The 21,451-nt window shown below is 39.4% G+C and overlaps 1 protein-coding gene and 2 non-coding genes across 4 annotated transcripts in view; 2 read left to right on the plus strand and 1 right to left on the minus strand.

Moving 5' to 3' along the window:
- The window catches only part of LOC121521537 (F-BAR and double SH3 domains protein 2-like), a 106,789-nt gene that overhangs the window by 23,420 nt on the left and 61,918 nt on the right, over positions 1 to 21,451 (plus strand). For both annotated transcript variants that reach the window (XM_041805616.1, XM_041805623.1), the window contains exon 3: positions 4,639 to 4,684. In XM_041805616.1, the coding sequence (XP_041661550.1) occupies positions 4,639 to 4,684 (46 nt within the window). The remainder of the gene's footprint in view (positions 1 to 4,638; positions 4,685 to 21,451) is intronic.
- trnat-agu lies at positions 1,099 to 1,172 on the plus strand. The gene has a single exon. It is a non-coding gene; the product is annotated as a tRNA-Thr (tRNA).
- On the minus strand, positions 1,865 to 1,937 carry trnam-cau. The gene has a single exon. It is a non-coding gene; the product is annotated as a tRNA-Met (tRNA).

The raw sequence follows: 21,451 nt of genomic DNA on the forward strand, positions 1-21,451 counted from the left end.
CATCAACTTTAAACTGTACATCAGAGTTATACGGGTCATTATCCAAATTCTACACTAAATAAAAGTCAGCCAAAAATAAATCTTTCCTGAACACCTGCGCTAATGGAGACTTGACTTGAAATCATTATATGTTACTTAGTTCTACTTACGAGAAACAAATAGTTGTATAGCCATGAATGTGCTCGTAATTTGCCCTTATTTTATTTATGTTAAGGCTGCTTGGCACAGGGGTTAGTGCTCTTGCCATACAGCAAGAAGGTTCCAGTCCTGGTCAGCAGGGGCTTTTCTTTGCAGAGTTTGCGTCTTCTTCCTATGCATGTGTAGGTTCTGTCTGGGTACTCTGGCTTCTTCCCACAGTCCACAGAAATGCTCATGAGGTTGATTGAAAACTCTAAATTGACTGTAGGTGTGAATGTTAGCATGCACGGTTGTTTGTCTCTCTGTGTCAGCACTGTAACTGACTGGCGACCAGTCCAGGGGCTACCACTCTTCCCACCCAGTGACAGCGGGATTAGCTTCAGCCCCCCATGACCCCCAGTTAGATAGCATTGTAGGTACTGGATGCATGCGTTTAGTTTATACTTGACATTATTAATACACGACTCACAAAAAACCTCAGCATTGCTCCTCTCCTTTTAACAACCAGTAATTGCATGTTGAATATTGTGTCCAGGCCAATGGAAATCGATCCAAAAGTGGAGTAAATCAGTGAATAAACAGTTGGTGCGTTTTTTAGTGACTTGACTTGGAATCGTTGTAGATTAGTTTCTAATTTCTTTTAATGAGAAACAAATAGTTGTAAAAACCATGTACGTATTTGCATGTAGGTGCAAATGGGAGTAAGTGTCTTGCCTAAGGACATATTGACACTGGACTAAAGAGGCAGGGGATCAAACCCACAACCTTCTGAATGTGGGAGGCCACAGTTGCCCCATGTACAGCCAATAAGCTCATAGTTATTTATCAGCTGGTTTTTAGGCAAATGGAAATCTGTCTGAAAGTGAAGAAAACCAGAAGCAAATCCTATCACAAATAAATTGCATGTGAAGTTGCAGGCTAATTTTCGATTTAATATGTCATCTATTCATGTGGAGTTGTGGCGCTGTGGCTTAGTTGGTTAAAGCGCCTGTCTAGTAAACAGGAGATCCTGGGTTCGAATCCCAGCAGTGCCTTTTCTCTGAGTATAGGTTGTCTTCTGTTTTGAAAAGTTATTCAAATTAAGATTAAGAAATGCTTGCAGAGAGAAGATATAGCTTGCCCCAGTATTGCATTTCCTGCAACACCTGGCATGCTTATGTTTTGAGTGGTTTAGATGTATTTATATCTTTTCACTTTGGAAAGTGAAAATTGGTTGTTCGTGAATTTTGATTATGGTTGAAACATGGCATTTTGTGAGTTAGAGATGCTGCAGCAGATTAAAATGCTTTTATATAGATAGAGTATGATTAACAGACTTTATTGTTTAGTGTTTTGTAATGCTGTACACCAGTGCTAATATGAAAAATATAACAGTTGTCATTATTGATCATGTTTAGTTTTGAATTGAGCTAGCTTATCTGTCCACCTACAAACAGAGAGAGTGTTTTGGCTTATTCTTAGTACCTCTTGTGCGATGTACTTACTTCTAAAGTTTCGTATGTGACAATGTGACTTTGATCTGCTTATTTTGATGTGTAGATAACTGAAGTGTTAAGACTGTATTTAATAATTTCTTTATGTAATGTAACTGCAATAAGCATTTGAACTCTGGTGTATTTACTGTTTTTCAGACACCAGTGCACACCATTTAGCTTTGTCATGAAGGATATAGTTAGAATTAATTTACACCATGTCTTCTCACTCCTGTATCACTGTTAAAACAGCATGCCCCGTGTGAGGCTCGAACTCACGACCTTCAGATTATGAGACTGACGCGCTGCCTACTGCGCCAACGAGGCCTGCATTACTGCCTGAGCATGTGTGATCTAGTCTGCAGACTGAGTGCTGAAGGGTGGGGGTGGGTGGACTCATCTGAGCTATCAGCAGAGGCTGCTTGTAGGGTTTCAGCTGACATGCACAAGGGTGGAGTTAAGCACTAAAAACATGGCAGGTCTCTTGCAGTAGATCATTGACAGTTTTGCAGCTTTATATTTGTGCAGAATTCAAAAGACTGGTTTAGTTATTAAAAATGTATCATGTCTCCTTTCAGCTGTTAGACCCAGATATGAAAAGCAGCCCCTGTTTAGAATGCAGAGGAACACTGCAGGTTTAACACAGAATTATGCATTGGAAAACATTCAACAAGAAGCGCTGCCTTTGCTTGTAATATGGTTATAAAGTCACTGGTGCCAAATATTGATAATAGAATTGAAAATGTTGAGTCTCTAAATAGATTTCCCTGCCATGGCATGCATGTGAGGGCAGAATGAACAAGGTAAATTTGCCAAGGAGAGGTTGACAGTGAGGAAAAGAGAAGAAGACAGCTGGTAAATGGCTGTAGAAATGAATTAAAAGTTTAGTGTGATAAGGCTTGAAACTGATAGTAAAGTCCAGTGAATAAATACATTCATTATCCACTTTGGGGTTATTATGTGTCAGATATGATTGTCTTTCAATGTATCAATTAAGGCAGAGCCACTGTATCTGAATAATATGGTAATTTTGTTTTACATCATATCATACGGCACAAGTTAATTTCTGTGTAACTAGGGTGAGCAGGACTGAGATTTGGGCTTTTAAGATGAACGTTTTGAACTGTTTTGAATGGGAACACAGAAAAAGCCTACACACTATTATCGTTCTGGTTTTCACTTTAGATGGTTGTTTTCTTACATTTACATATGAATTGGGTCAAAGGGTGGAGTAGCCTTTAAGATTGATTGCTCATTAGCATTGGACTCACATGCAGATGTTTTGGTCTCACTCAATAGCTGTCATGCAAATCACTTGTTAAAGGCTTGTTAAGGGGGTTCTGAGCAGGGTTTTAGTAAAAATGATCAAACAAAGATGGGTGAAAATGGGATCTAATCAGGGGGGTGCAGACCCATGATGAGGATCGGGCATGCAAAGCTTGAATTATTGTTATCAGTTGCAAAACATGTTTGCTCACAGCTGTATATAAAGAAGTGATAATTCTAAATTCTCCTTATGCCATGACAAAACCACTCCTTACCCATAGTCCAACCCTCTATGACAACATGGAAGCATTGAGTATTTTATTAGATTAACAGGTCTTAGAGAATTTACCACAGCTGCCCTCTGGCCATTTTCAAAGTGCTGTTGATTTAGATATTTTGAAAGCATAGCTTTCATGTAGCTCCAGGGCAATCTCTTCATGTTCATGAAAAAAATAACATGCTTCCTTCACGTACAGTCTAATTTGACTGAAAATCAAGCTGGTGCAGTCTGAGACAACACTTTTGTAAGCCTAGAGAGCATAATTTCTGCATAATCTCTCTATGCTCTATGCTAATGAGAACTAGGATGATGGTACATGTTACTGCTGAATCATCCAGTTACATTACCATTTTATGTAGAATAGTTTTAAGAGAGAAACATCCAGGGATTTGTGTGTGTGTGTGTGTGTGTGGGGGGGGGGGGGAAGCTTTGGCTCAGGTCTTTGCAAATGTAAAGCTTGTTTGGGAATTTGGTGTCAGCTTTGAGCAAATAGATAATACAGGGTCAATGACATGGCGCTTTGGATTAGTGGGTTCATCTGTGTGTTCAGTAAACAGGAGTTATTAGGTTTAAAGGTGACATATCATACTGCCTTTTCACCTTTTAACAGTCACCTGTGGTCTAAATCAAACATCTGTGCTCACATTGAAACACAGCAGTACATTGCTTTTGTCCCATTACAACTGAACTTGTACAAGTGAAATTTTATGTGACTGAAAAGCAGGCTTGAGGCAATTCAGCACCAAAGAAATTAATAATACTCAGTATCTCTTTGAATCTTTGTGTAATAAATTTTTATATGAAGATCGAACACTGGGAGGGGATACAAACTGCATCTGAAATAAACAAGGACATCTATAAAATATTTTAAAAAGTCACCAAGTGGAATGAGGGATTCGAGCATAATATATATTTTTTTCATATGAAAAAAAACTAGACTGTGGTTGCTTCAGAAAAAGTCATTTTGAGGAAATGTCTTTGTAAATGTCAATGGCCAGTCTACCCTTCACATTGTTTTCAATACTGAGTGTACTTTAACACAGAAGGCTAATTTTAAGACATAAGAATAAGATGCTTTACCTCCTCATGAGGTCATCCTATGCGGCTTTGTTCATTCTGTAAACAGTGCCAGTATAATTATCTGTCTGTCTGATCGTATACCTAATGTTGTGTTTTTCATTCTGCACATTCCTGTGCTCTGATAAGAGCTTCCACTGTCTCCATTCCCAGAATGGGGAAAGTTTAAAGGGGTTTGCACATTTGTTGGGGGCATTTTCTAAATAAAAGAACTGTCAAAAACAAAGAGACCTAAAGATTATATTTCTGTTGTGCAGAGAGTGGTTCGAGTAGATCAAAAATGTTACACTTGTGCTTTTTCTTAAAAAACACAAAGTTTCAGTGGTAAACATTAGGTCCATATATTTCTACACACTGTAAAATGTTCATAGAATTAATCTAACCTGTCTCATTCTGTGTGTGTAGGAGCTACAGTCTGAAGAAAGGACAGCTGGAAAGGGACTATGCACAGGTAAGACTGCCCAGACTCCTACTGGATATGCGTGTGTGTGAGTACAGAACTGATTCAGCCAAAGTAAAACCATCGTCCTCATTACTCCTTAGGTATTCTAAATTGAGCACAGTTGGTGTTGGAGCGCCACTTTTTTTAAGCTAACTGCTGTTCGAGTGTGCACACCATTGTCTCTTAACCTTATATCTGCCATGGCCATAAATCATAGTCCAGCAGTTTCTGTAGCGTGTTGTCGAGCAGTGTTTCCATCTGATCTAGATTCAGGTCTAGATTCAGGTCTACCACCTTTCTCTCCACAAATCGCCACCCAAATTTCTCAAACTTTTTAATCATAACCAACTAATAATGAGAAGTGGGGCCGTTTCGATTTGAGATGGAACTCAAGATGAGATGAAACAAAAAATTGAGAGTAATCCTTCAAAATAAAAGCACATCAAAGACTTTTGCCACATATTTTTCCCTACCACACATCTGTGACCCACTGAAAATGGCCTCACCCACCAGTTGAGAACAAAGGTTGTAGAGCCTATTTTAATTCTATTTTCAACAACAAACAACACAAAATATCAGTACATGTCTTAAGGTCTTTAGGTTGTGCAGTACTAATGCAGTGAAACTCAGTTAACCATCACATTACTCTTTACACTTGTTCTGTACTCATATGTGATCATTGTACAGCAGCTGACTCAAAGAAATGATGTCCTCCTCCTGTTTTTTTGAGATGCTGACTATAAACCTTTGTTAAGGTTTTGCATGGTGCTGTGGCTTAGTTGGTTAAAGTGCCTGTCTAGTAGACAGGAGATCCTAGGTTTGAATCCCAGCAGTGCCTTTTTTACATTCATATCTCCTATAGAGAAGTAGAAGGAATAAACTTCCAGTTTCAGATTGACTGTAAGAGCATTATGTGTGATCTGAATGATCAACTATTGTGTATAGAATGTGTCTCTGCTGAAATCTATTTATATTAAACTATAGGCTGTGCTAGCAAACACAAATGCTTTGATAGGTAAAAATTCTGTGGAGGAAAATTAAAAAAATAGAAAATAATAGCAAAGGAACCAGTCAGCTCTTCTTGAACAGGATTTATTTCCTCTGTAAGATGCATCTGAGCACACGGCAGATTTAGATCAAGTCTTACTTAGGTTGGCCCAATCATAAACATTTTTGTGTGGCTTTCACATGGAATGTTTTGCAAACTTCAAACGGGCTTTTATGTGACTAGATGTTTCTGTCTAGCCACTCTGCCATTAGCCCAGATCGGTGGATGGCTGCAATGATGGTTGTCCCTCTGGAATGTTGTCCCAGCTCCACACAGGATCTCTGGAGCTCGGTCAGAGTGACCATCAGATTCTTGGTCACCAATCTTACTAAGGCCCTTATTACCCCGATTGTTTCGTTTTGCTGAACAACCCTCTTTTGGAGGAATCCTGTTGTGCCAAACTTCTTCCATATGTGAATTATGGAGGTCACTGTGCTCTTGGGAACCTTCTGTGCAGCAGAATTTTTTGTAGTCTCCAGATGTGTGCCTTGCAAAAATCCTATCTTTGAGTTCAGAGACAGCATCCTTTGACCTCATGGCTGGGTTTTTGCTCTGTTAGGGTCTGAATATTACGGTGGCCCTGAAGGCCAATAGGAATAAAGATTTCAAAAGCGCAAAATATATTTCACAGAACACAAATAAATTTCACAAAACACAAAAACTTTTCACAGAACAGAAATAAATTTCACAGAACAAAAATACATTTCACAGAACAAAAATACATTTCACAAAACACAAATACATTTCATGGAGCATGAAATAAATTTCAGGAAACCGGAAAGGGTAGGACCCTGGTGCTTGTCTCTGATTGGAAGAAACCCATGACATGTCTTGTTTCCAGTGGTTACCAGAATAGCTGATCTAGCGTGAAATTTAAAGTGTTTACCAGGATGGAAGAGGACATTCAGCTGATATAAAGCTTTAACAAGGGACATACATATCATGTGATTCTTGAAATGCTCTCTTTGTATCATGAATACACATATCAATTGGAACTGAAAATGATTAAAGAGCTACTGTTAATGATGTGGGGCTAATTTAGCAACCGACGAACATCACAATATACAGTTGCAAGAAAAAATATGTGAACCCTTTGGGATTTCTTGGATTTCTGCATAAATTGGTCATAAAGTGTGTTCTGATCTTCATCTAAGTCACAACAATAGACAAACACAGTCTGCTTAAACTAATACCACACAAAAAATGATATGTTTTCATGTTTTTATTGAACAAAACATGTAAACATTCACAGTGCAGGGTGGAAAAAGTATGTGAACCCCTAGGCTAATGACTTCTCCAAAAGCTAATTGGAGCCAGGAGTCAGCCAACCTGGAGTCCAATCAATGTGATGAGATTGGATGTGTTGGTTAAAGCTGCCCTGCCCTATAAAAACACACACCAGTATTGAATGCTATTCTCAAGAAGCATTGCCTGATGTGAACCATGTCTGGCACAAAAGAGCTCTCAGAAGACCTACGATCAAGAATTGTTGACTTGCATGAAGCTGGAAAGAGTTACAAAAATATCTCTAAAAGCCTTGATGTTCATGTGTCCATGGTAAGACAGACTGTCTACAAATGGAGAAAGTTCAGCACTTTTGCTACTCTCCCTAGGTGTGGCCGTCCTGTAAAGATGACTGTAAGAGCACAGCGCAGAATGCTCAGTGAGGTGAAGAAGAATCCTAGAGTGTCAGCTAAAGACTTACAGAAATCTCTGGCACATGCTAACATTTGTGTTGACAAATCTAGAATAAGTAAAACATTAAACAAGAATGGAGTTGACGGGAGGACACCACGAAGGGAGCCACTGCTGTCAAAAAACACATTGCTGCACGTTTGAAGTTTGCAAAAGAGCACCTGCATGTTCCACAGCACTACTGGTAAAATATTCTGTGGACAGGGGAAACCCAAATTGAGTTGTTTGGGAGGAACACACAATGCTATATGTGGAGAAAAAAAGGCACAGCACACCAACATCAAAACCTCATCCCAACTGTGAAATATGGTGGAGGGGCCATCATGGTTTGGGGCTGCTTTGCTGCCTCAGGGCCTGGAGGGATTGCTGTCATTGACGGAAAAATTAATTCCCAAGTTTATCAAGACATTTTGCAGGAAAACTTGAGACCATCTGTCTACCAACTGATGCTCAACAGAGGATGGGTGATGCAACAGGACAACGACCCAAAGCATAGAAGTAAATCAACAACAGAATGGCTTCAACAGAAGAAAATACGCCTTCTGGAGTGGCCCAGTCAGACTCCTGACCTCAACCCGATTGAGATGCTGTGGGATGACCTCAAGAGAGCGATTCACACCAGACATCCCAAGAATATTGCTGAACTGAAACAGTTTTGTAAAGAGGAATGGTCCAAAATTCCTCCTGACCATTGTGTAGGTCTGATCTGCAACTACAGGAAACGTTTGGTTGAGGTTACTGCTGCCAAAGTAGGGTCTAACAGTTATTAGCCTGGGGGTTCACATACTTTTTCCACCCTGCACTGTGAATGTTTACATGTTTTGTTCAATAAAAACATGAAAACATATCATTTTTTGTGCAGTATTAGTTTAAAGTGATGCTTCAACATTTTGGCAAATTCGCCCAATGCCATAATTCCTATAGTCTTAGTAATAGGTTCGTTACCTTCAGTTGTCGGTGCAAGCTATTTTTAGATCGACGCTGCCGAGTTTGGACCTGCTGTGCCAACTCAATGTAAGCAGATGGTATTTCGGCTTTCCCTCATCAAACTTATCAAATACACAATCCAACAACTTTAAAACGCTCTCGTGGACAAGTTGTGACCTGTACATTCACCACGCTATGAAATAATCATGGAACGGAGACGGAGATGTTTTAAAGCTAAGGCAAAGCCAGAACTACACTCCAGACATGGCTGCTGCACTGTGTCACTCCGCTCAGGTGTTTACTCGAGAAATAGTTCTGAGTATTTGCTTCATGTGTCGTAATGTTACATAATTATACATTATTATTTCATAGCGTGAAACTAGCCCTTGACTTTTGCAGTAATAATACACCATGCACCTGACCCCTGTTTGCATACACAGATTAATACATTGCAATTCAAATCACACTGTTGCATCTGAGGAAATTTTTAATAAATATGACATATCAGTACATCAATCTTGAAAATTTAAGGTCTGCTACCTTGGTTCCCAACCTGTGTTCCAGGACCCCCTGGGGGGGCGCCAGAGATCTTAGGGGGGGCGCAGGACTTTGTCTGCTCTGAGGCTGCCAAAATTAGGTTTGCAAATATTGACTAAAACCATGATAAAGCAGTTATAAAGTAGTTCATACAAAGTTCTTTTGTTAAGAAAAGTATGCATGGACCTTTTTTAGGGTTTTATCAATGGAACAGTTAAAGTCTATGTTGATTTTTGGCAACAATGTGTCACTTTTTCTTCTCTCTTGGGTCCTAGGGGGGCTCCGCTTTTCTGAGGAGCGTGTAGGGGGGCTTCAAGGAAAAATGGCAGGGAAACACTGGTCTACTACATGTGACACTAGTTGACTCTTCAGCAGTTACTGCTGTGGAAAAGGTTCAGCACAGTTGTCAGCAATTGATCCTAAACTGTTTAAGTGCAAATAAGCACCAGACAAGAGCATGTAAGAAGTAAAATGTTGGACTATTTGAGTGAAAGGCTTAAATGATTGATCACTCAAGCCTCTTATGGGGCCTCTTGCTAAATTTTGGTGAAGCACAAGTAAAAGTCCTTGAAATATACTCAAGCAGAGGACACTTATCTTTGCAGCTAACATCCTCCAGTACCAGTTTAAGATGAGCTAAATTTTCTACTATAGTTCTGTTATAATAATGCATGAGGTGGGATAAATCCTTTAGTGAGACAAACTCATCAGTACCAGATGGACTCATTATCTTGGTGCTTGAATTCATTGCAGTCTCTATGATACATTATTCAAATTAATTAACTGTAGCAATGTAGCTATACTGCCTTAGAGTTATGAAAAGGTCACCTAATGTTTAAAACTTTACTATAAAGTTATTTTAAATAAAACTTCTCATTGAATGTGCAGCCACTCTAGATATTTTGCATGCAAAAGTGGCATGATTTATTTTTAATTCATTCCTCAAATAACTTAAATCTCTCACATGTGCTGCAGGCCACATATGGTTTCAGTTTCCTTATTCCTGTTTGGATATTCACAGATGTTTTAGTGTTTCTTTTGCTCTTTTTTAGGTGCTTTCTCTTCCTGTTTTCAGATTTATGAAATGCTTCACAGTATTCATGAATCTTGTAAGGTTGAGGCAGCAGATGGGTTTTGCTTATAAATTAGCCCTATATCAACCTACAAAAAAGACAATGTAGCCATTTCACAGCCTCGACTGCTTCTTATTTTCTCCACTAGCAATTCTACACACCTTTAAGCCCCAATTTACCCTCAAAGTTTGTGAAGGTTTCTATAGGATGCTAGATTTCAGGCTCAGCTCTGTTTCCACTCAGGAGGTCTGCTCTCTGTGTTGCTGCACAGGAGCTCTGTCCCTCCTTTTCTTACAGAGGGTGAAATTCCAGATGGACCCAAGCAAAGGCTTAAGACTGTGGTTGTCAAAAATATGAATTAAATCGCATTGTTAGCAAAATGCTGTGTTTATTTTTAATGAAGTAAATTCATAGATTTTATTTCAACTAATACATTGTATTCAGTGGCTCATATTGCAGAAAGAGGAAGAGGAAGAGGTTGGATGTTATAGGTGCTGTGATCTTTGATGATTCTTGTGATGCAGTTATTGTATCCCTGGTGCCATACTCTGGTATTTCACCTTTAAAGTCCTTGTGAAGTGAAATGCAAATGTGTGTCTTATCACAACAAATTTGTCGGAATAATGTTGATGGAAAAATGTGAAAACCTAGAGATCTGTGTGCGACTGAATTTTGGATTTGCCTCCTAATGCTACAACGATATAAAATTACCAAGCAGTTCATCTGTTGTTAGCTGATATTACAGCCTTCAATGAACGTTAACAGTCAGCTACATACTGCGTTTTTGTTCACTGTGAGGTAAATTTCTAAAATCTACCAGCCACAGTGGACCTCGGGTCATGAAAAGTATCATAATGGAGGGATTTGTGCCAGAAAACAGTAAATTTTATCCGAATTTCCATCTCTCTGCTCCGGCACTAAGACAGGCAGCTGTGCTCTGACTAGAAGCTTTTCTTTATTATTATTATTTTTTCGTTTGGGAGGATTGTATTTCTTGTTAGTGGGTGTGCCTTCAGCTCATTCAAATGACACACCCACACAATCCTGGAGCATATTTTACTGCCTTTTTATGATTTTGAAGCTTAATATTATAAACTTAGAAATGCTTTTCATGACTGAAATTTGGCCTGGTGGTTCTTGATACAGTGGCCTGTCTTACAACAAACTTAAAATACAGATTTTTTTTTTTTTTTCACTTTACAGAGACTTCATCATTTGCATACCCGTTTATGGCTGTTGCAGGTCTTAAATGTCATAAACATTGTTTGAATTGCCTGTTTAAACTAATTTCAGCTGCCTAATCTAGCTAGAAGATTTTTGAGGTTTTACGTCCTAAATTAGTGAAAGGAACTCGTTTTTGTTGCCGAGACATGGTCTATGAACCTTGAAGCAGAAAATGATGTAAACTAATGAGCTCTCTGATCATCTACATAATTCAAATTCAAGCTTGAGGGTAGAAATTTGTGTTTATTTTTTTAAACATGGTGTGCAACAGTGGCTTCCTCCTTACCATGAGTTTTTTTCTTTCGCCTATTAGACATCCACTTTGCAGTGTTCTGCAGAGTTGTCAGAATACACAGACCCAAAATACATTTCCCAGAAGAAGGCTGTGTCAGCATACCTCTCTTACTAAGCATTTAAGTTGAGGGGTGTCTGAGCAGAAAGCAAGCAGTGCTCTCTGCCAACAGTGTGAAAGACTGCACAGGAAGACTTTTCTGTTCGATTTTCTGTGCCATGTTGATACTGCTTGGCTTCACATAGACACACACATACACATATCCACTCTAAGAAAACAGCAAAACTGTAAGCTTTAGCGTAATATAAAAAAAACACTTACATGCATGACCCACTCAGTGCTCAACAGACAAATTTTTACTTTATGCTGCTCCATCTGCAGGCCTTAATATCCTCATCATACATATTTACATTTACTGATATGATCAAGTTAAGGAAGATAAGGGTGTAATTGATTCTGTGAGTGTGTGTTTGACCATGTGTGTCTTCATTTCCATGTGGTTTGAATGATTAAGGGTGAACATCCCGTGGTCAACCCCTCTGGTTTCAGACACTCATTATCTCCCCTCTCTCCTTCACTCTACCTCCCCTTTCTGTCTCTCCCTATTCTCCCACAGCACTGTCTTGTTCACCTTAGAAATAGAGGTTGCCTAGCAACAACCCCCCGCCCCCCCAGTACTCAGTAGGACAATGGATTCCCTCCTAATTGTAGGTGTGTGCATCATGTACGTGTGCATGGTAAATGTGTGAGCTCTGCATTTTCTTTTGCAGATGCACAATGTAAGAAATTGATCTGATGAAAGCATCAGATAAAAACATAATTTCATGCTCTTCTTAGGGTTATAACAATGGCATTTCAGCATGGCATGTCTGCCCTTGCCTCTCGTTTCTCTGTCTGCAAGACACCCAGGTAGTCGAACACTGGTGATTACTCATTGGCTCCCTCCTGGTGTAACAGATAGAAATCCAGCCAATCAGGGGGCCCAACAGAGACAGACAGAAGAAGAAGAGAAAGTGAGGGGAAGAGAGGGAGACAGAGGGAGGTTGCAGGCTGTAAAAGACAGAACAGGGAAAGAAAAAAAAGACACAAGCATTTATCCAAACAGAGAAGGAGCTGGATAGACAGGGCAAGGAAGAACAAGTGCCAGAAAAAAGAACACAAGTAAAGATTTTGTTGTGTAACCTTCTTTTCCTTTACCGCACCAGTTCTCTCAAGAAGTCAGCAGCAATTCCCACATGTCAATCAAAAGTTCCATGCTTTATGTGTGTATGTGCGTGTGTTAAGGCGTGTGAGTGTTTGCTATTTGTCCTGTATTCTCCTCCCACGATCAACATTACTGGAATAGTTTGAGGCTGGGGTCACACTTCACTGTACTGCCCAAAAAGGCCAGCCTATGGCTGACTCCATGTGTCAGCTTCTTTCCCTGCAGCCTTACTGCACTCTTTGTAAGATATGAGTCTTTAGGTAGAGGTTATAACTTCAATTCCAAAAAAAGTAAAATGTAAATAAAATCAGAACTCACATTTTATATACAAGAGAACATAAACAACATATCAGATGTTGAAAGGGAGACACTTTACTATTATGTGAAATATAGTAGCTCATTCTGAATTTGATGGCAGCAACACATTTGAAAAAAAGTAGGGACGGGGCAACAAAAGGCTGGAAAAGAAAGTGGTACCAATGAAAAACAGCTGGAGTAGCATTTTGCAACTAATGTGGTTAATTGGTAACAGATCAGTAACATGACCGGGTCTAAAAGGAGCATTTTAGAGAGGTAGAGTCTCTCAGAAGTAAAGATGTGCTGAGGCTCAGTAATCTGCAAAAAAGTGTGTCAGAAAATTTTGGAACAGCTTCAGAAAAATGTTCCCCACATGTAAAATTTCAAGACTTTGAATGTCCAGTGTCAGTAAAAGATTCAAAGAATCTGGAGAAGTCCCTTGTGTGCAAGGGACAAGGCCAAAGGCTGATATTGGATGCTCATGATCTTCAGGCCTCAGGTGACTGACACAAACTTTCTTCTAGTTGACCTTCTGGTTGTTCTCCGCGTTTAAGAACATATGGTGTACGTGTTTCACGGTGGTGGTAAAGGAGCATCAGATTTTGCTGTAAAAGCCATAACAAGCTCAGTAGCTTCTGCAGCACAAACACAACCCTGTAATTAGCCATTGTTGTTTGGGCCAAACCTGTGCAGGCATCTTAAGAGGGCTACGATATGTGTGACATAATCATTTCAAGAAAGATGAGGTTGGCCATCCACACGGAGACGAAACGGTAGTCGTTAACGGATTTGTGCGCTCTGGGACTCGTTTTCAAAAAGTATCGTTTACTGTCACCCAGAATGCCATTTCTGTGTGGATGAAACACTGATATGACAAAAAACTTTTGCGTATACGTCTGAATTTGTCTCCGTGTGGACAGGGCCTTAAACAGGCATAATTCTATGCTGGAAGTAACTGCATGGGCGCAGGAACACTTCCAGAAATGTCTTTCAACACAGTTTGCCATACCATCCACAAATGCAAGTTAGAGCAGTATCATGCAAAGAGGAAGCTATATGTGAGCATGATCTAGAAAAGTTGCTGTTGTCTTTGGACCAAAGCTCATTTACAGTGGATTAGGCAAAATGGAAAACTGTTATGTCATCAAAAAAATCAAAAATTTGAAATCGTTTTTGGGAATCATGGATGCCGTGTCCTGCAGACCAAGGAGAAGAGGGACCATCAAGCTTGTTATTAGCACACAGTTCAAAAAACCCACATCTCTGATGGTATGCGGTTGCATTAGAGCCTATGGCATGGCCAGCTTACACATCTGGAAAGGCACTATCAATGCTGAAAAGTATATACAGGTTTTAGATGCTCCCATCCAGACGCCTGCAGATTTTATCAAGACAATGCTAAACCACATACCACATCCATCAAACAGCAAAGAAAACCCAGGGCTGTTAAGCAGCAAGAACTCTACATCAGACAAGAATGGGACAATATTTGTCTCAAAAGTCCAGCAACTGGTCTCCTCGCTACACAGAGGTTTTCAGGCTTTTGTTTAAAGAGGGGATGCTACATGTTCTAATGTGGATAAAAAATGGGTTTATGAGATTAGCAAACAATCGCATTCTGTTTCTATTTACATTTTACACAGTTCCCAAGCTTTTTTGCAGCTGGGGTTGTAAATCAATCATATATGAAATGATCAAATCTTACTCTATTTCCCCAGTTCTAATGACATTTTCCTCCTCCTCTCTCCTTTACCTTCCATTTTTTCTTGTCTTGCTGTGGCCTAATCTTGCATAGCATTAGCCTGTGCTCACATCCAGTATAGCTGAGTTATTAATTATGCATTTGTCTCTACTGTTTGATCTACATTGATTTTGACAAGGTTAATAGAAGGAAAAAGATGTCTGAGAACAAGAGAGGGATAGTGATTTCTCTTTTATTTCCCTGTTCTCTGTCAAAGATAAACACACATACCTCACTTGCAGTATTTCTACTACACATCACTTCTTATTGTTTGCACTTTATATATGCAATAACTTTAATAGCTTTTATCGTCTTGCTCTCTGTTTTTCTCTTTCATTTCTCTTCCTAATCTCCCAGCTTTACCTTCGCTTACTCTGCAGAAGTGGATGTGAAAGACGTCCTAGGACAACACACACCACACACAGGCTGAAGAAGCAGAGAGCTGCAGAGAAGCAGAGAAGTGCAGACAGGAAAAGATGGGAGAGAAAATCAAGTATATTGATTGAGGAGGAAGTTGAGAAAGTGAGGCAGACACATCGAGGCTGGAAGAAATCAGACAGAGAGTGAGCGAGCAAGTTAAAGGAGAAAGTAAGTGAGTGGGGGAGAGTATACAGGAGGCTGAAGTAACAAGGTGACTGTCTTTAGAGATTTTGTGTAGCTGAAGGAGCAATGAATGGATGGAAACCCTGAGTTGTGAATGAATGAAGCATAGAAAGTGACTGACCTTCAAAGAAATTAAGATCTTTTAAAACATTCTCTGCTTTTTTCAGTTACATGCTACACCTTGCATGACCTCACTATAAGCTTAACCAGTTGCTGTTGTTTGGTCATTTTAGAGCTGCCTGTGTGGACATACTTAGAGTGAAAGGCATCCATGTCTAACCTGACACGCTAGATAGACTGTTTGATATAGCCATTGCATGGTATATTTCGCATTCATCGAGAAAACTTCCCATACAGAGTGTTTGGGTAGGACAGGGCTTTGCTCTTTCTTTGACAAATAAAATTGTCAAGTTTGGATAAACTCCTTTAACAACATCTGTATGGAAGCATATAGTGCCCAAAATTAAAATGAAAAGTCTAATTTGAAAATTCAAAGGCTATAACAGAAATGCTTTTTTATTTCAAAATATGTGTGCATTTTTTTGACTCATAAATAAAATTAAAGTTTTTCACTTTTCATTTTAATTTTCATCTTCAAGCATGCTTTTAATTTTTAGAGAAGAATCTACTAAATAGCTCTCATAACTCTAGTTGTAAATGCATTATTAGTGGAATTCTGGAGGTCGGTCAGCTACGAGAGTCTAGCATGAACCCTGGACCTAAATTCCCCTTTTTACTGTATTTCTAAAATAGATAATAGACATGGGTAAAATGTATTTAATTTGTAAAATATAACTGAAGTCATAGCCCTCCGATTACGGTTCCCATGTGGTTCTATAACGTTTTTATTCCTATGGTCTCATAGGTATTCATATGACCTCACTAGTGGGGGGATGGAACCGCCGAGCAAGGCGGGGGGGGTGACGTCACTCTCGTGCACCTTCCCCTTTTCTTTTTCTTTTTCAAGTTGTTTGGATTTACGAGAGCTTTAGAGCAGTGCCAGTGGGGAAAGCAAAAGCGAAATCGTTTGGACTCGTCCTTTGGACGATGATAAGGAATGTGCGAAATGACAAATGAAATGTAAACACAAGGGACGAGATTGCATTGTCATTTTATTTATGAGTCACAAAATGCATACACATTTTGAAATTTAAAACACAGTTCTGGTATTGCCTTTTAATTTGATAAACAGCCAATACCATTCGAATAATGAGTGCAATTATGCAGCGCATTCTTAGAAAATTGAAAAGTAAATGTCTTTTCTTTTTCATTTACATAATGTTGAACATTGAGCAAAGTGAAGATGAAAATTAAAATGTAAATTGAATAATTGAATATTAATTTTACTTATGAGCCAAAAAATGCACACACATTTTGAAAATGAAAAAGCATTTCTGCTTTTGCCTTTAAATTTCCAAATTAGACTTTTCATTTAAATAATGAGAGCTAAATAACAGAGCATTTTCAGAAAATTCAAATATCTTATGCCTTTTTCTATTTCATTGTAATATTGTCAAACATTTTTCAAATTGAATATGAAAATTAATTGATAACTGAACATTCTTGTCAGTTTTGAGTTTTGAGTTATGAGAGCTATTTAGCGGATCCTTTTCTGAAAATTAAAAGAAAACGTCCCTTTTCTTTTTCAACTAAATTATGTTAGGAAAATTGCATGCTTGAAGATGAAAATTAAAATGAAAATTGAAAAACTTTAATTTCACTCTATTTATTAGTCAAAAAATGCACAGTTATTTTGAAAATGGAACAGCATTTCTGTTATTGCCTTTGAATTTTCAAATTAGACTTTTCATTTTAATTTTGAGCACTATATGCTTCCATACATCTGAGGTAACAGAGGGTGTAAATAGGGCTGGGCAGTTAATCCCAGTGTGACACCACTTCACCACTCTGACCGCTATTTCATCCAGTTCTCGCTTGACTTACCTGAATTTCAACAATCTACTCCTAAGTTAACATCATACTGCAGAAAGCTTTGGTAACTTGACCCAACACAGCTGTCTGACGAGGTCTCAGCTGCTTTAGCCTCGTGTAATGAGTCCTTCACACTCACTGTTAACGAGGCTACAGACACATTCTGCTCCTCACTGACCTCCTCTCTGGACAAACTCTGCCATCTGGTGTCTAAGCCTACTCAAAATACTCCACCTCGTCCCTGGCTCACTGAGGTCATCAGAGCACAGAGGGCAGGGCTCAGGGTGGCAGAGAGAAAATGGTGTAAATCCAAACAATCCACTGACTTGACTGCTTATCAGCAAAAACTCTCCTCTTTTACCTCTGCTCTAAAATCTGCTAAGAAGGCGTTTTATCAAACAAAAACAAACTGTCCGCTTGATCCGATACATCACATCTCTTTCGGGCGATTGAGCCCACTATCAGGCTTGCTGTAACTTGTATCATCAACTCCTCTCTGTCCACAGGTGTTTTCTCTGCTGCATTCAAGCAAGCGTGGGTCACACCACTGCTCAAAAAACCCACTCTCAACCCAGCCCTGGTGGAAAATTACAGGCTGGTCTCTCTTCTCCCATTCCTATCAAAAATACTGGAGTGCACAGTCTTCAACCAGCTCTCAGAATACTTGCAGAACAATGATCTACTTGATCAGAATCAGTCTGGCTTTAGGCGGGGCCACTCTACTGAAACTGCACTTTTGTCAGTAACGGAATCGCTGCGCTTGGCTAGAGCAGCTGGTCATTCCTCAGTTCTCTTACTGCTGGATCTGTCTGCTGCCTTTGACATGGTAAACCACCAAATCCTCCTCTCCACACTCTCTTCACTGGGTATCTCAGGATCTACCCTCAAGTGGTTTAAGTCCTACCTCACAGGAAGACCTTTTAGAGTATCATGGAGGGGAGGAGTGTCCAACCATGGCTTATCAACAGGGGTGCCTCAAGGGTCTGTGCTTGGTCCCCTACTTTTCTCAATATACACCACCTCACTTGGTGCAATCATCCGCTTCCATGACTTTTCTTATCACTGCTATGCAGATGATACACAGCTATTCCTGTCCTTTCCACCGGATGACACAACTGTCTCCGCTCGGATCTCATGCTACCTTGCTGATATTTCTAAATGGATGAGGGAACATCACCTTCAGCTCAACCTGCCCAAGACTGAGCTTATAATCATCCCAGTCAGTCCAACTGTCGAACCACGGATGAGTATCCAGCTTGGATCAAATAATCTCATGGCCACTAAGTCAGCCCGAAATCTTGGTGTCATGATTGATGACCAGCTGACCTTCAAGGTTCATGTGGCCTCAATTGCTCGGTCCTGCCGATTTGCCCTCTATAACATCAAGAGGATCAAACCCTACTTGACAGAACATACAGCACAGCTCCTGGTACAGGCTCTTGTAATATCACACATCGACTACTGCAACTCATTACTGGCAGGCCTCCCTGCATGCACAGTTAAACCTCTGCAGATGATCCAGAACGCAGCAGCACATCTGGTCTTAACCAACCCAAGAGAGCTCATGTCACGCCTCTTTTAATCTCTCTACACTGGCTTCAAGTTGCGGCTTGCATTTAATTAAAATCATTGAATCTTACAAAGTTTTGCTTACAAAGCAGTAACCAAAACAGCTCCTGTTTACCTGGAGTCCCTCATCCAGGTCGACACTCCTTCTTGCCCACTACGCTCAGCCAGCAAAAGGCGCCTGGTACTTCCAGCGCATCAGGCTCCTAAGTCACTAGCTCGACTCTTCTCCTCTGTTGTCCCTAAGTGGTGGAATGAATTACCCAACTCCATTTGATCCGCAGAGTCCCTCTCTACTTTCAAGAGAAAGCTAAAGACCCAGCTCTTTAGAGAACACTATGCCCTTAGCTAGACTATTCTCCACTGTTGTCCCCAGTAGTACATTGAGGGTTGGCCAGATTATTCTCCACTGTTGTCCCCAGTGGTTGAATGAGTCTCCCAACTACAGTTGGCTTGCACTGTCCTGCTCTACTTCTGGGATTTTTTTGCCCAGCTCTTTGTGAGTGACCCAGCACTTGGTACTTGGTAATTAGTTGTTGTGAAGTCAAATGGATGGTGATGAGAGATCTCACATTTTGCTTGTTTCATTGTTGGTGTTTATAAAAAAAGAAAAAAAAATCGTATACTTTAGGTGCTTTGCCTTAAACACTGCATGGCAGCACCTGCATCCAATTGGACCTGAAGCACTTTGTGGCACTTACTGATGTTGTTTCTTCTCGTCTAGATCTTACTTGTGTTGGTCTTACTCTCGAATGTATGCTTTGGATAAAAGTGTCAGCTTAATGACATTGTAACATTGTAACAAATTAGATTAAATCGCAATATGGCCTTCTGCAATATACAAGTCGCAATATTTCTTTAACTTGAAATGTGTCAAAATACCAGTTTCATACATTCATTTTTTGCAGTAGCAGAGATTTTATGCACATTGTGCAAACATTCAAGTGGGATTTTTTTTAATGGTTTAAAAAAATCCAACTTTGTATGTTTTGTGTTTTTCTTAATCAGAACAAGTGACATGAAAATGATAATCCCCTTCAATAAAGCAATTTATAACAAACTTGCAATAGGAGTAAAAATAATTGCAATTACATCTATTTTTAAATCGTTCCGCCCTATAGTTCATTCTATCTAATATTGATGAAGCTTAGCGTTAGTTCATTGAAGTCATACCCCAAGCCACAAACAGCTGATAGCCAGCTGATACCAAGCCAATCACAGCTCTTTCTCTTAACACAGCAATGTATTTGAATGTGACGTACTTCCTACTAATCACTTCTAGCATTAATGCTGATGCACCATGCTGCTGCTGGCAAAGCTTTACCTCCTCCACCCTAGCCACCTCCTTTATAGCTTAGAGCTTGTTGCACCCTCATATTTAGATTCATGCTACTACGGATTAATTGCTTCTGATTTTTTTTTTTCAGTATCCATTGCCAATAGTATATCCATCCTTAGGGGTTTCTAGCTATGTGCTCACGTGAAAGTCAAAGCATGCTCTTGACTAACAAGGGAGCATCTTTAGAGCAGAGCCTTCTCTGCCAAGTATTTGCAATAAAATGCTTAAAAGTATGATGAGAGTGTTCCTTAAAAGATACACAAGATGAGGAACCTAATAATAATATTAAATTGCAAATGCAATTTTAGAGAAAAAAATTGCAACTAGATTGTTTTTGCAAATCATTTAGTCCTAGTTAACCTGGACCAATCTAGGCAACACAGGGACCCAACTACATAGAAAGAGACCTAAGGACAAGAAACGCTAGAGCATTTAAAATATTATTATTTAATGATAGACAAAAGGGAATATAAATCAAAACAAAATTACTCAACTAGGCTACACACATTGACTTTTACGTGACAACCAATAAACTATAAACTGCACTAATATTGGTTAAAAATTATTATGATAAATAAGGGAAAACTAGAATGATAAATGTGTGACTTTATGTTCTTTTTTAATCAATGAACTGATCCCATACTGAACCATGACCCCAAAACTAACCCCACTGTTAACTGTTTGATATTTTAGTCCAAAAGCACAATGTCCAAAGACATTCTGGAAAATTCTGCAGATTAAGGGATGATTGTCAAATGTTTAGAGTAAAAGGATGAAAAATACTCCAGTACTGTTTACTGAAAATGTGTTGTATCAACTCAGATAAAAGCTGAAACAGCTTTTTTGGATTCTGCTAGTTAACGCAACTTATTTTTTTACAGACTTTTATTATTTGGTTTAAAAGTACCTTGATTAAAATATTAACGCAGTTTTCAGCAACAGTCAGCCAATCTCGCCCTTCCTCTTCCTTTTGAGTTTTTAATGGTCTGTCATTCCCTTACTCACAAAAACAAACACCACGCACACAGAAGCACACATGTACACTCACACTGGTCTCCTCAGGATATCCTGCTGTTTTGGTACCCTGTTTGTTACCCTCAATCCCAAAAACAGGATGTAAGTTTGACTGTGTCACTTTTTTTACTGTATGTGTGTGTAATATTGAAAGGAGCACTTCCACCCCTCCCAGACCACATACAAAGGGCAGAGGGGTTGCCATAGCAACGCGCAGTTCAGGTGGTTGTCAGGTGATGACAGCATAGAAAGGAGGATAGAGGGATGAGATATGCTGTAGAGAA

This window comes from Cheilinus undulatus, linkage group 2, assembly GCF_018320785.1.
Source record: "Cheilinus undulatus linkage group 2, ASM1832078v1, whole genome shotgun sequence".
In the NCBI taxonomy this organism is placed as follows: domain Eukaryota; kingdom Metazoa; phylum Chordata; class Actinopteri; order Labriformes; family Labridae; genus Cheilinus; species Cheilinus undulatus.